This window comes from Leopardus geoffroyi, chromosome A1, assembly GCF_018350155.1.
Source record: "Leopardus geoffroyi isolate Oge1 chromosome A1, O.geoffroyi_Oge1_pat1.0, whole genome shotgun sequence".
NCBI lineage: Eukaryota > Metazoa > Chordata > Mammalia > Carnivora > Felidae > Leopardus > Leopardus geoffroyi.
The window spans coordinates 202,590,035-202,605,710 of NC_059326.1; the positions used below are offsets into that span (position 1 = coordinate 202,590,035).

Sequence of the window (15,676 nt, forward strand, 5' to 3'; positions counted from 1 at the left end):
TTTGTTCTCTATTTCATATATCTTTGCTTTAATCTGTATTATTTCCTTCTTCCTGATAGCTTTGGATTTAATTTGTTCTTCTTTTCCTAGTTTCTTTTGTTGTAAAGTTGTCGATTTATGATCTTTCTTGTCATTTTTTAATGTAAGCATTTATGGCTATAAATTTCCCCCTTAGCGCTGCTTTTGCTGTGTCCCATAAGTATGTTCTAGTTTTGTTTTCATTTATCCTACGCATTTTTTAACTTCCCTTATGATTTCTTCTTTGATCTGTTGGTTGAGAGCATGTTGCTTAATTTCTACAAATTTGTGAATTTTCCAGTTTTATTTTTGTTACCAATTTCTTCTTCCCATTGTGGTCAGATAAGATACTTTGTATGATATCTATCTTTTAAAATCTATTGAGGCTAATTTGTGACCTACCTTGGTGTTTATTCTGTGAACTTGAGAAGAGTATTTATGCTGCTGTTGTATATGTTCTCTATATATCTAGTAGATCTTGTTTGTTTATTGTGCTGTTTACATCCTCTTTACTTATCTTCTGTCTGGTTGCTCTGTCCATTAATGAGAGTAGGGTATTGAAGGGTCCAACTATTATTATAGAACTATATTTCTCTTTTTAATTCTGTCAGTTTCTGCTTCATATACGTTGGTGGTCTTGACATCAGGTGTGTAAATGTTTATAAATGTTACATCCTGTTGTTATATTGAAACTTTTATTAATATATAGTGTCCTCCTTCGTCTCATAACTTTTTGATTTAAAGTCTATTTTTCGTGATATTAATATAGCTAACCTGCTCTCTTTTGGTTACTAGTGTATGGGATATCTTTCTCCATCTATTCACTTTCTATCTAATTTTTCCATGTTTACTTTGTACTAATGCAGTGAATTCAGAAATATCTATTATTAATTATGACAGCTAAGCAGTTGATTCTTCTGGGTTTTCGAAAGGGAGACAATATTATCAACTGAAAAAAACTACACATGGCAGATATGCTGGGTGTGAGTGTCTTGTTCTGACATTAACAGCCCCAGTGTTTCATATTGAGCATCATGCTGGCAGTTGCCTTCCAACTCCAGACAGGCGAGTATGCCTGTGCATAAGACACAGAGAGATTGTGAGGTTGCCTGTGGTGAACTATTCTTTTCACCATTCCTTACCATGGCCGTCTTCAACAGAGACAGCTCTGACTTCATTTTCCTACATGTGAAATATGTCTTCACAGACAGAATTCTTCTGTCTTACTAAGAGGACTAAAATGTTTTATCTTTGAAATCTTTAGGTTTCACTGAGAGTTTTCCAATAAGCTGTCAAACTTCAAGTCACCCATCTATCTTTTTTGTCTCATTTCACATGTGCTTGCGTCTGCTGCATGGAGATTTTATTTTAATTTCATATTAATCTGCTGCTGCTGTCTGCAATTTGATCTTAAGCAGCGTATTAAAGGAAACAGAACATTTTAAAAGATGCATGATCCTTGTATGTACTGAACAGCACCCATTACAACCACAGAAGGGACATTCTCGTGAAATGAATTCATAACTGATATGCCCTGATGAGTCCTCAGTCATCAGATTCCTCTGAAATGCAAGGCACTTTGACATCATGGACATCGAATGATATAGAGTCAAACACGATGGTAGTCCTATTTCAAAGATGACTGAAAAAAAGCCATTCTAAGTTAGCCCAGTGGATTTCAGCTTGAGACAGTTTATCAATGAACAGACATGGAAACTTGCTAGAAGACATTATCCTCAAAATTTATGCCTGTCCTGGGGGCACACATGTGTCTCGAGTGAATTACGTGAAGGATAGGATGATGAAGAAAAGCAAGTGACAAAAGGAAAGTAAAATTTAGGTCTGGGGCTGGGGGACTGGGAAGATAAAGATTTGCAGAGCCTAACTTGCTCTTATCTGTAATTCTTATCTCCCCAATCTGGCTGTGAGCAAATAAATCAGTCCCTGATTTCTAACGTGGTCAAAAAAACTTTACTAACTCATGCGGTGAATTCAGAAATAAAAGAGAAAATTAAACAATGGAAGCAATTTATCCATTCTAGCCACAGAAGCCTAGCTTGTGATTGGTTCACATTTTAAAATATATTTGCTGATTCCGTCTGTCTGTCTCTCTCATTGCTTTCATTCTGTTCTAATCTTGCAAGTTCTTTCTTGTTGCTAAGGAAGCTTGTTATTTAAGCCTATATTTTAAACAACTTTAATCAACAGTTTGAAAGTAAAATGAAGAAACTTGACTTTTTCTCTTGCTGACAACTAAATTTTTTACTTTTATTATTTTTGAAAAAAACATTTATTTATTTATTTATTTATTTATTTATTTATTTTTGAGAGAGAGAAAACACATGCAAGCTGGGGAGGAGTGGAGGAAAAAGGAGAGAGAGAGAATCTCCTGCAGGCCCCACTCCCAGCACAGAGCCCGACATGGGGCTTGATCTCATGACCATGAGATCATGGCCTGAGTCGAAATCAAGCGTTGGATGCTTAATTAACTGACTGAGACACCCAGGAGCCCCTTTCGGTGACAACTCTGAGTTAATTAGCGAATCTAATGTACACATTCTCAAAATTTAAAAAATAGTATAGTTTTTTGAGATTTTAAATGAATGACAAATGGCCTCAAAGCTGTACCTGGAGCAATGACTTGTGACCCTGCTTTAGACATTTCTTTGTTGTATTTTGGAAACATGTTAAGTAATTCTGTCATATTAATTTAGAACAGACACTGAAACTGAGAAGAATTCTGACTAAAATAACTGCCTGGTCATGATTAAGATTAAGTTGAAATAGAACAAATAAAAGGATTGGCTAGAAGAAAAGAGAAACTGACTTAAACTCAGTTAGCATAACATTTTAGATGGTATATTTTTAAATTATTATAAAATTTAAAATTTATGTTAAAATATACATTGTCATACCCATGACTGAAAATAGAGTGATTGGAGAAGCATGCAGAATGGGAGAAGAGTAGAGAACATCTTTAGTCTAATAAAGAAAAGCTGCCTGAGTAATCGGGCCTTTCTTAGGAAGAACTGTGCTTTAGGCAGTGTTTGTTTTTATCCATCCCTTTGGCTTCCTTCTGTCCTTGGCACCTGGTATCCTCATATAACCCCTTGGATTTCCAAAGTCCCCACTTCGCTAGTTGAGAGCACTACATTGTTCATATTTCCCCTATTTTTTACCATTGAAGTTTGGCCACCTATACTTATTTCTTAGGGCTCTGGTTTTTGATTAGTTGAAAACAGATGGTGTCTGAGTCAGGACGGAGCTCGCTGAAAAAGGAGATTTAGCATAGACTATGGGAAGTAGAATGGTAGGGGTTATCTTACACAATTAGAACAGAGGCCTACTGGCTTCTTGGTTTTGCTTCTTTCGACTTTCTTCTCTGTTCTCTGCTTCCTTTCTCGGGTTGTTAACCCCTCATGAGGGCATCCAGTTGTCTTCTTTTGTCTTTATCCTTGTTAATTGGCTTCACTGCTGCTTGGTTTTTCAGGAAAGCACCTTGATTGACCCCATTCATTTTTTCATGCTAGGCCATGGGGTGACCCGGTGCATAGATTCCCTCCCGGAGGTGCTCCCCTTTCTTCCCCTAAAATGTGGCTGTGGCTGACCCGTTAGATCAGAGACTCTTGGCAGGGCAGGATTTCCTTTAAAGAGGCCGTGGGCAGGAAGGCAGTCCTTGTATCTGGAACAGATGTTTTGGCACATTTGGGAGTCTTGAAGCTCTTCAGACTCTGGGGCTGCCCTGCTGAGTGATGGGCGAGTTTGGCAGCACATCTTGCTTCCTTTAGCTGATCTGGTGTGTTTGGGAGACGCTGAGGGGGACAGGAGGAATCTCAGAATGCTTTCTTCAGCATCAGTAGCACCTTTTAGGTCTCACTTGAGAATACTTTCCCTCATCTGAAATGGTGATTACATTCTGCCTAAATTCCAAGACATCTTGGCTTCCTGGCGAGGTGTAGGTGAACTCTGACCAACATGCATGCCTCTTAGTGTGTTTTATTGATTACATAACTTATCTAAAAAGATAGGTCAGCTCTGGCGAGTTTTCCCTAACACATTTTTTTTTTTCTCAGTGTTAGCAGCTGGAAGACTTGCTCGCGTGTGTGTTGATGTGTGTGGCCTTGGGAAGAAAGAAATCCCATCCCCTGCTTAAGGAGCTCTGAGAGAATAAACAAGGATAAGTGTAAGGAGGTCAGCTGTCTGTCCCTTGGTGCCACATCTTCATCACAGCCCTAAGCAGCTGATTGCTCCTGGTTACCCAGACCTGGTCCCTTTCGGTGTCTGCTTCCTTCTGAAACACACACGCACACACACACATACACACAACTTCCCTTTTACTCATGAAATTTATTATCCGATGTCGAATCTTACTTTCGTATGTACATCTAGCTTTACACGTGAATTTTCTGCATGCAGAGCCAAGCTCTCTCCCTTTCCCAATCTGTAACATCATTCAAACAGGCGTTCAGACAATGTGACGATGCCTCAGTGAGTTTCAGGGTGTTTATTTCTTTCGGACGAACATAATCCGCTACCTCAGTCTTTCTCTGCCTCTCTGCCTCTCTCTCTCCTCTTACGTGCAAACATACACCGACTTCTCACAACATGTACAAATAAATGCCTCGGAGGGCTCCCGAGTTCAATGTCACGCTGGGCAGAAGTGGAGCAAGAGTGGAGGGAGAGTGCGCGCTGTGCGGGCGGGGAGAGAGCCTTTCCGGCCAGCAGAGGGCAGCCGAGGGGAGGCGCTGGCGCGCGAGGGCTGAGCGGAGCCTCGCCTCGCTCGGGCAGCCTCAGCCTCAGCACCAGCCGCGGCGGAACCGGGAGCGCAGCCACTGAGGGCAGCGGCGGCGGCGGGAGCGAGGCGCGCAGGGAGCAGCGGCGCGGGCGGGAAGCAGAAGCCGCCGCCGCCGCCGCCGCCGCCGCGACGGGCAGCCGGGCTCGCCGGCAGCCAGCTCGGGCCCCTGCCCCCTCGGCTTCGTGCCCCCGGCGCCGGGCGGCCGGCGGGTCTGGAGCCCGCGCCGTCGCCGGCCGCGTCCCCCGGGCATGGAAGGAGGCGGCAAACCCAACTCCTCGTCCAACAGCCGGGACGATGGCAACAGCGTCTTCCCCGCCAAGGCGCCCGCGACGGGCGCGGGGTCGGCCGCGGCCGACAAGCGCCTCGGCACCCCGCCGGGGGGCGGCGGGGCCGGCGCGAAGGAGCACGGCAACTCGGTGTGCTTCAAGGTGGACGGCGGCGGCGGCGGCGGCGAGGAGTCGGCCGGGGGCTTCGAGGACGCCGAGGGCCCCCGGCGGCAGTACGGCTTCATGCAGAGGCAGTTCACCTCCATGCTGCAGCCCGGGGTCAACAAATTCTCCCTCCGCATGTTTGGGAGCCAGAAGGCGGTGGAAAAGGAGCAGGAAAGGGTTAAAACTGCAGGCTTCTGGATTATCCACCCTTACAGCGATTTCAGGTGAGGACTCCCTGCCGCCGCCCCACCCTCCCTTCCGGGCGCGCCCTCCAACACGCGTCCCCGCACCTGGGAGGGGGCGCCCGGGGACTCGGAGGGAGGGGTTGCGGGGCGGGAGGGGGGTGGCGCTGCCGGCGGCTTCCACTCCGGCTGCTCGGGCTCCACTCTTCAACTAGTTTCCGCCGAGGAGGGGGTGGGATGAGGAGCTCCTGTTGCCCGGGAATCCCTGGGAGGTTTCGCCTCCTTTGCCTTGTGAACTTTGGGGATACATCGGGGAAGATGTGACCCCCCCCCCCAGATGGGAGGATGCTAAGTTGTGCCAAAAAACGACAACAACAACAACAAAACAAAAAACCAAAAAACAAAAAAACTTTTACTTCGGAGCTGAGAGTGTAAGGAAGCGGCCAGAAAGTCGTCTTTGGGGTGACACCCATCCTCGCGCTGCCCCCCGCCTTTCCCAAAGGGGAAGAAGGCGCTCCTGGGTTTGAGGAGAGGATGGGGCAAGCGGAGACAGTGACTCACAAGTCCTAGCTGTTCCAGCCGCTCTCACCCCTGGGGAATGTTAATCTGTTTTTCATCTGCTTATAGGCACTGGGCATCCTCAATGCATTTCTTCAGAATAGTGGCTGGCAGGCTCAAGAAGGGCAATTTGCGCTTGGATAGTCCCTGACTTGAGATTTCAGCCGGGCAGGCGCTGCCAGCTTGGGCAGCAGCGTGGCAGGAAGCTTCGAGTTCCAGAAACAGACAGGGGGCGTTTCCAGAGCCCCCTCCCTGAGACTGAGAGACACCCTTTCTTGACCTTGACTACAAGTCTGTTTCGGAAATCTCTTTCCCATTTCCCAGCCCGGGAACTAGGGCAGGAGGAGAGCTGTCCGCCAGGGAAACTGCTTCGGAGAATTAAAATTAAGACGTTTCCCGATCTTATTTGTCGCCCAAGTATGTATTCGGTTATAAGCATGTTTAGAGATTATCAAATGAAGGTCGTGAAGTAGATCCTCTTATTAACGTGCGCACACGCTGCAGCTTCCGAATAAGGTTGGGTTTTCCATTTAAATTCTAAAACTCAGGGTGGCTTGCCTTTTCTTTCTTTCTTTCTTTCTTTCTTTCTTTCTTTCTTTCTTTCTTTCTAAGTGAATTCATTCGAAAAAGAAAAAGAGTCAGTGAAAAAGAGTATATGTGCAAATTAAGCCGATTTAATAGGCGTCTATTAAACAGCAATCAAAGATAGCGATAAAAAGCAGCATTACTTTGAGTTATGTTTACGGGAAATTGCCATCGACTCCATGCCTCCGCAGGAGCTGTCCACAGTTCTGAATGACATTAGCTTTGGAAAACCCAAACTCCTGCCGCACTAAGCCTGGGAGTGAACGTCTTCACCTTCTTTGAATTTTATATATTGTCTCAGAAATCAGTAGCGTCTATTATTTATGCATAGAGTGAATGGCTTTTAGGAAGTGTATCATTTTAAGGTTCTTATTTACCAAAACATGTAACAAAGTCCAAAGGAGGACTTATAGAATGTAATGACATTTATAGTCTATAGCAAATTAAGAGTTGGATTGTAAGAATGTTTACGTTGAAAAGGATCTAAATAAACTGCCACGTTTCTTCCCTCAGGACGATAAGCAGACTTATAAATGACCTTGTTTTAAGGCGCATTAGACTGTCATGTTCTTTAAAATTTTAAAGGTTAGAATCAAATGTAGAAAACTATCTCTCCCTCAATCCTCAGTGGAAATATGTTGCAACCTAGTACCCTTTTTTTTTCTTTCATGAGAAAAACTTTACAAGGAAACAGGCTTCAGCCTTAATAACAAAAGTAAGCATGGCGTTTCCAGTAATATATGTGGTTCACTGTTCACATGCAAATAAAATGCTACACTTTATTTATTTTACCTCAATTGAGTGATCCCTTTTGATTACTTTTACTTTTATTTCTTGAACAATGTAAAAAGAGACTACACTTTTCAAAAAGTGGCACATGGTACATAATTAAACTTTTACCACCTACTGGATAAAAACATAGGGCCACCTTTCAGGAATTGGGATAGTGTGCCAGAATCTTTTGAATGAATGAAATTCATGAAATTAAAGATTCTCCACATTTTCTCAAGTGAATCATCTGAGACAAATATCAAACAACAAAAAAAGTGACTAAGAAATAAATTGAGATCAGATGATGGTTAACTTTTACCATGCACTTCAAATAAATGAGAAATGATTAAAAAGTGAGGTAATACTCTAAACAAAATCCAGTGTGGAGTAGTTTGCAATACTGGATTTTCTCTTGCATAACTGGACGAAAGGAAATGTCAGACACAAATTAAACAATTATTAGGTTTAGGTTTCTAACTGGAAGGTATCTGAAAAAGATAGATTTTAAAACTCGCAATTACAATATATGTTTTCCCAAAACAAAAAACTAAGGAAGCAATGATGTAAATACTTATTTGTCTATGTCAAGACATTTAAATCTTATTATTATTTCATTAACATTTTTATATGATATCAATAAGATTTCTCAAAACCTGTATAACATGTCAGGATAATGTAACGGAAAAAGCAGAAATAAGAAAGACAAAACTCTGGCAGCACTTTTTTTCCTAAAGGACAAGAAATACGGGAAAATCTCTAACATAGTAGAAATGTTATGGTTATGATCTGTTCACCTCAGGCTCTTTCCTGAAGAAGACACTTTAAGGGCAGGGCTTCGCTATGATTCCTACAATGCCAAACTGATGTTCAGTAATAATTCAGCCACTGAGAAAGTGACACTTAAGAATCAGTTTCATGGAGGGGTGGGAGATACTGGAAATCAAGTTTTTTTTTTTTTTTTTTTTTTTTGAACTTGATACTTTCATAAGCTTTTGCATGGCCAAGAAAGTTTACTCATTCTGCTCTTTGGTCAGTCCCATCCTGCTGAATGTAGGGGAGTCTGCCACTCCGGGGTAGGTCAGGACTTTACCACTGTGCTGGTGATCCAGTGTCCCTTTTTAGGATGACTTCTGAGCCAAGGCCTTTTCCACTTCCTGGGCTTTGCTCCCACTGAGACTCCCGCAGAGCTAACTAGGTGCTTCTCTCACCTGCCCAAGAGAGCTATTGCTGTGTCTGGCACGTAGTTTTCTCCTATCTCCGGTGTAAGTAGGGCAGAGGCTCTGTATTTCCCTTCTTTCTCAGGAGAGGATGATGTTAGAAGCCTTCAGGGACTAAAGAAGAGTCAAATACTATCAAAACTGTTAGAAATAACCGGGTGGCAGAAAGGGAGATGTGATGATGGAAGCAGAGATCACAGTGATGTCCCAGGAGTCAAAGAGTGCATTCAGTGTCTAAAAGCTGGAAACGGCAAGGAGTGGATTCTCCCCTAGAGCCTCCAGAAGGAACATAGCCTTTGATTTTAGTCTTGTAAGACTTGTTTTTTTCTCTTTGTTTGTTTTTAGAAATAACTGGGTGGGAGCTAGAGAGTTTAGTAAAAAAAAAAAAATCTTATGTTTTTGTCTATACCATGGTATATAATCATCCAAACTAGGGAAAATATAGTTACTTAAAAAGTAAAAGTAGGAGCACCTGGCTGACTTAATCAGTTAAGTGGCGGCCGACTCTTGATCTCGGCTCAGGTCATGATCTCGCCATTTGTGATTTTGAGCCCTGCATCAGGCTCTGTGCTGACAGTATGGAGCCTGCTTGAAATTCCCTCTTCCACCATAAGAGACTCTTAAAATACAGAGAACAAACTGAGGGTTGGTGGGGGGTGGGGGAGAGGGGAAAGTGGGTGATGGGCATTGAAGAGGGCACTTATTGGGATGAGCACTTGGTGTTGTATGGGAGCCGATTTGACAATAAATTATCTTTAAAAAAATTCTCTCTTCCCCCTCTCTCTGCCCCTCCCCCATTTGTACATGCGTCTTCTCTCTCTTTCTCTCTTGCTCTCAAAATAAATAAATAAGCTTAAAAAAAACAAAAAGAAAAAAGTAAAATTATACTGGTCTTTGCGTAGTAAGGACACAGTCTCAGTCTTGCTGAGTTTCATGTATACCACACACACAAAAAGAAATATCTAATTAGGAGGTTAAATGTGATTTTTCTTGAGATTACTAACAGTGATTATATATTTATTAGCTAAAATTTTATTTTTTATTTATTTAATAAAAAGGTGACTCTGGCCTAGCATTGTGCTTTCACAGCTAATCTATAGTTATGACATAATCATTCAAATGGATTGAAGGAATAGAGGACTTTTCTGGATGGTTTTTATTATCTGAGTAATTTACCTTGGAAGAATTTATCCCCAGACTATTTGCCATTTCAGGGATTCTGACATTATTTTCCTGGGTCACACTTATATATAGGGCTCTTTTATAGATAATGTTCCCATTTCATATATATTGTCAGCCAACATCTTGCCTCTGGTAAGGGAGGAGATTTTATATCTTGGCTTGTTATTTCTTCCACTACTTTTCATAAATTAGTATGAACAACTGTACAAAAAGCTTATTGTGTCATAAGTACACAAGGACCCTAGAGACGGGAGTCACTTCCTGAAGCTATTGCCATTTCTGGCCTTCCATCTCTGCTTCGTGTTGCAGCCACAATAATAGTGATGTCAGAGGTCACTGATATGTTCATTAGTGAAGGGAGGCTTCGCCCATATTACACAGTAAGTCAGAGACAGGCCTTTGTTTCTAGGAGCTTCTCAGGAAAAAACAATTCAACCTTCTGGGGTTTAAGGACTAATTAGCCTACTGTTATGTTATCTTTGTGCTAAATGCAATCTGTACGCTCCCAGCAATGCTCCTTTTATTTGTTTTCCATATCAACACAGCCAAAATTAACCATAAGAATTTATTTATTTTCTCTGTTGGGTGAAACTTTTTATATCTTATAAATTCAATTAAGTTTTTCCTAGTGACTCTACCAACTGTTAGGCCCAATTAAAGTGAAATGATTTGGAAGTATGAATTTATTCCATTACTTTTTCTTAGTATCCATTTAAGTTGCAAAACTTTAAATTTTATTTGATGTTTCACTATTTAATTGCATTTGATAGATATTAGTGTGACATTATACTATTAAAATGTTACAAGATGTTTTGCATTTTTTTTCTGAGCAACTTTCCCTTTAAACCTACTTTTGGGACTTATTATAAATTGAGAATCTTTGGGCAGATGCGTTTTTACCAATTCACATTTAATTATGTCGACTTGTATTTATGAACTTGAATGTTGATGAGTAATGCAAGAATTTTAAGTGCATTAGAATAATACATTACTCATTATCAAAAACTCATTTAACAAAATCTAATTAAGCTATATCTACTTGCTCAAAAACCATAAACTGAAGCAACACCAACACCAAAAAGCAATTTAAGTAGTATTTGTAATTCTGCATTATTCATTATTCAATGAACCTATATCCCAAAGTGAGTAAGAGGCAGGCAAAATATATCTGATGTGATGCTTATGTGAACATTTTGCCATTCTAAGTGTAATTCTTTTCTTTAGCAGATAATTCACTTCATTACTTAGAGACAAGTAAGTAATGGGTTAAGGGTAAGGACTTTCAAATACAGTTTCTTATAATTAAAATACAAATTATGGCAAACCATAGCACCACAATGAAGAGTGCTGAACGTTTTCAGAGTCTCTGACAAATTTCCGTTTTATCATTTTGTACAAAGAAGTAACAAACTATGAGTTAGGCAGCAGAGGTGGTGATAATGAAGAAAAATCTGCATATACTAGGAAAAAAGACTGTTTTTACTTAGACTGAATACTTTTCTTCTACAAATAAATTTCTTTGTGAAGGCATCTTGATACACAACTTACCATTATTTTTTTTCAAAAAAAAAAAAATCAAGGGAATATGGTGATGCTCCCTGGTGCATCCTGGTATTATCTGTGTTATTGCAAAAGAAACCATTCTGATGCTATTAATTCTCTGTGATGTGTGTGTGTGTGTGTGTGTGTGTGTGTGTGTGTGTGTGTGTATGCGCGTTGTGCATGTGGAATGAAACTATTCAAGGGACCTCTGTACACAATTATATGCACACAGCATATATATTGATGTTGATTATTTTTTAGTTGAACATTTACCTGACACTTTCACCCAAGTTTGAATGACAAAAATGGATGTCATGGCCCTTTTCAAGTTTAATAGTTAATTTCCCCATAATAATCTTCAGCCATTTCACATAGTAACTGACCACTTGGTTAAAGCAAAGTAGCAAAATTATACATGTCCTGGATTTATAATTGGACCATCTTATTTATGTAGACCTGTTTTTATTTTTAAGACATTAGCTACAGTTCTAAAGAAGTCAGGCTAATTACACATATACAGAATTAGCAACTATTTACAGATTTTGTACTTTCAGGTTAAATAGTGCTGCAGTGAACATGTTTATATATTACTCTTCATTATATTTTGGACAGTCCAGGGAATGGAATTACTGACTGTGAACATTTTAGAGATTCTATACATATTGACTTTACCAATTAACATTGCCACTGGTTGAGACACTTTTTTTTAAACAAAAATGTTTATTGAGAGCGAGAGAGAGGAGCAAGCGAGCATGTGAGCGGGGGAAGGGCAGAGAGAGAGAGAGAGAGAGAGAATTTCAAGCAGGCTCTGTGCTGTCAGCGCAGAGCCCGATACAGGATTCGATCCCACGAACTGTGAGATGGTGACCTTAGTGGAGATCAAGAGTCAGATGCTTCTCTGACTGAGCCACCTAGGCACCCAGAGGCACTTTTTAAAATTGTGAGTGACATAGGTTTATCGGTGTTGCTGATATTTCTGTTTAGATGTGCACAAGTAGTTTTAGGACAGAAAGTCAAAACTATATTTGTCATAGAGTAGCAAGAGTGGTCTTAAAAAGCAAATAATATTACTTAATGTCTAATAATATCATGCCGCTTAAAACCCTTTAGAGGCTTCCCATTTCTCTTATAGTACATTTGAGCTACAAGATGAGCTACAAGATCTTGAATAGTTTCAGTTTATCTATGCGCAACCTCCTCACCCACAACTTACTCCCTCACTGTTTTCTGGACACCTGGGTAAAATTTCAGCCCCTACAGTAAGCTGAGTTCTCCCCACCACAGAGGTTTTGATGTGAAATTTAACCCCGCTGTCTAAAATTCTCTTTTTACTGTCTGTCATTTTGCATCACACCTAGTTTCTCCTTGTCATTTGGATTTTCATTTAATCATTGTGATCACCCTCAGCTTTCACCCCCCCCCCCCCATTTAGTTTTCTATCTGGGTCTCTTCTTTCATTGGAATTTATAGTTATATTTATTTTATTTATGTCCCTCCACTAGAATTTAAATTCCATGGCCTCATCTATATTACTCAATTTTGTATTTCTAATGCCATTAAAGTACACATAAGAGATTGTTTTCCTGCTTCAATTTTCTCAGATGCTTTATTTTTAACAGCTTTTTGAGCTATAATTCAGTTACAGTATAATTCACTCATTTAAAGTATATGATTGAATTTTTTCTAGTATGTTCACAGAGTTGTACAGCCATTACCCAAACCAATTTTAGAAAATTTTATCACTCCAAGTAGGAACCCCTACCTATTAGCACTCATTTCTCTCTCCCCTTCCTTCCTGCCCCCATTGCTGTAAGCAGTCAGCAATCTACTTTCTGCCTCCAGAGATTGTTTTTTTTCTGGACATTTCATATCAATGAGATGACATAATGTGTAGTCTTTTGTTATTGGCTTCTTTCACTTAGCATATTTTCAAGTCTCATCCATGTTGTAGCATGTTTCAACACTTTCTCTTTTGCGGAAGACTGTTCTGTTGTATGGCTATACCAGATTTGTTTATCCATTCATCAGTTGATGCACATCTGCATTGTTTCTACCTTTCAGCCACTGTGAATACTGCTGATGTGAACATTCTTGTACAGTTTCTTGTGCGGAGATGTATTTTCATTTATCTTAGAATTGAAATCACTGGGTCAGCATACAGACTTTTAACAAATGTTATTGAATGAATAGACAACTAATTAGTCTGCAACCAGGATGTGCACACATTTAATCTTACAATTAGTAAATCCAGATAAAGAAAGCTCTTCCTTTCCCTAAAGCAACACCTAGCATCCACTCCCCACTCACTGCCACCTGCAAGGACATGTCACAACCATTACATTTCCCTGCCCAGCGTGCAGATGACTAAATGAAACTGCAGGAACATTAAGTAGCATGAACATGGTGACATAGATAGTAAGAACTGGGCCAGGAATTCAGCTCTTCTGAATCTTAATTCTGTCACTCCAACCTAAAAGGAAGCAAGGCTGCTAGTATAAGTAATTCTCCTAACCTGCAAGGAAACATTATGGATTAAACCTAATCATTTATTCTTCCTACCTCTTGAAACCATTCCAAAATAATATGAGAAGACACACAGATAGATAGATAAATAGAAGAAAGAGGAGAAAACAGAGAACAAGAGATCTCAAAAACATTTTGGAAAATACGAAAGCTAATGGAGAAATTATATTTTACTTCCATGATTCTTCACCACTGAGCCCCAGAGGTGCTTAGGACATGAGGTACCAGTTAAGAAGCAGTTTCCAGGAAAGCCAGGCTGAAATTCACTTCCTAGTGAATACAGAACTTTCAGTCTTAACATTAGAATGTTTGGAGTCAGGCCAATTCTCCCCAAGCAGGACACAAGAAAACTATATCCAATGGGAGACATTTCAAGATCTTCCAGTAAAAATTCTTGTTCATTATCTAATGATTTTTCAAAAAGCCTTACATATGTACATAGAGACTGTAATTATATGTTGGTATTCTATCATCTAATATATCTAAGCAAAACATTATGAGTCTTCTGAGAAAAGTCTCCATCATAAAAGAGAGAGACTAAGTCAAAGAGCAAAAGAAGTCCAGAGAACAGAGAGGCATTTGGGGTTAAGGGAAATTACATTATTAAAAATAGTCTATAAATTATATCTTCAGGAAGATATTTTATGTAAGACAACAAGAACAATATGCTGTGAAAAGAGTATCCAGAAAATTTTTTTCAAAAAGTGCTCACATGTAAGAAGTTGGCACATGAAGTCTAGGAAACCTCTCAGAATTAGGGCAAAAAGAAGAAAGAACAGAACATGTAATGAATAAAATAAAGGATAACTCATCAGGTCAAAATCTATAAAAAACAGTTTCAAAATGAGAACAAGTGTGAAAAGGGACATATGGAATTAACAGGGACATTTTAAACAAAAGTTTCCAGATAGCAGGAAGTGAAATGTCTTTTCTGAGAAACTCGCAGAATGCTCAGCATCAGGGAAGGAGAAGACCCCACAAAGGGTCTCCACACAGAAGCTGGGTCGGAAGACAATACAAAGATTGTTCAAAGAGAAATTTACATATCAAGAAGTGGGAAAAATACTGTAAGCTAAATGATAATGTAGCAGTCTCCAAAATTCTGGGTTTTAGTTTTTTTCAGTTATAAAATGAGGAAAATAACATGTATCTTATCAGGTTGTTGGAGCGATACATATTTTATGTTGATATTATAAATATTTTTATAGCGTCTAGATACATGGTGCTTAGAAATTATGCTTTGCACTTAATGCTATGTAATTGTTAGCTATTATCATGAAAGTAAATTTGAAACAGAATTAAGGAGTGTGAACTATTTGAGAAAAGAAAATACTCTCTTCGCACATACTTGACAATCTTCAGAATTCTTTAAAGTAAATGTGTCTGTGAAGACAGGGCCATAGAAGCATTAGGCTGTTCTGATTTCTTTTTATCTTGTTAAGTCTCGGCGGCAGAAACCCTGATGTACAATGGTAGGTTTTGTGTGTGCTATATGAAATAGCTTCACTCATGAGGCAATTAGCACTGGAAAACTTCTAATGCATCCTCTATCTGTAAAACTTTGCAGATACACCATTATTATCTTCAGAGTTGGTATAGAATGCTATCGTACTGAACATTTAGAATAGCTTTTAGGGAAAATTCTAACGGCATTGAGTTGCATGTACTCCTTCCTGTTAATCTTTATTTTTGTTAGGAAATGGCATAGTTAAACCATTTGGTATCTTATTTCAAATCAGTTAAACGTTATATAGGAGCCAAATAAAATGATTCATAACTTGCTAAATTCTTTCATTTTTTTATTGTCAAATTTAATAGTCTATGAAAAATGGTTATTTGGAAATATAAGAAAGATTGCAAATTTAAAAAGAT

The 15,676-nt window shown here is 39.7% G+C and overlaps 1 protein-coding gene across 1 annotated transcript in view; it reads left to right on the plus strand.

Annotated features, from left to right (window-relative positions):
- Window positions 1-4,944: 4,944 nt before the first annotated feature.
- HCN1 (hyperpolarization activated cyclic nucleotide gated potassium channel 1) overlaps window positions 4,945-15,676 on the plus strand; it is a 389,009-nt gene continuing 378,277 nt past the window's right edge. Inside the window, exon 1 of the mRNA XM_045438479.1 lies at window positions 4,945-5,468. Coding sequence (XP_045294435.1) covers window positions 5,062-5,468 — 407 coding nt within the window. The 5' untranslated portion in view covers window positions 4,945-5,061. The remainder of the gene's footprint in view (window positions 5,469-15,676) is intronic.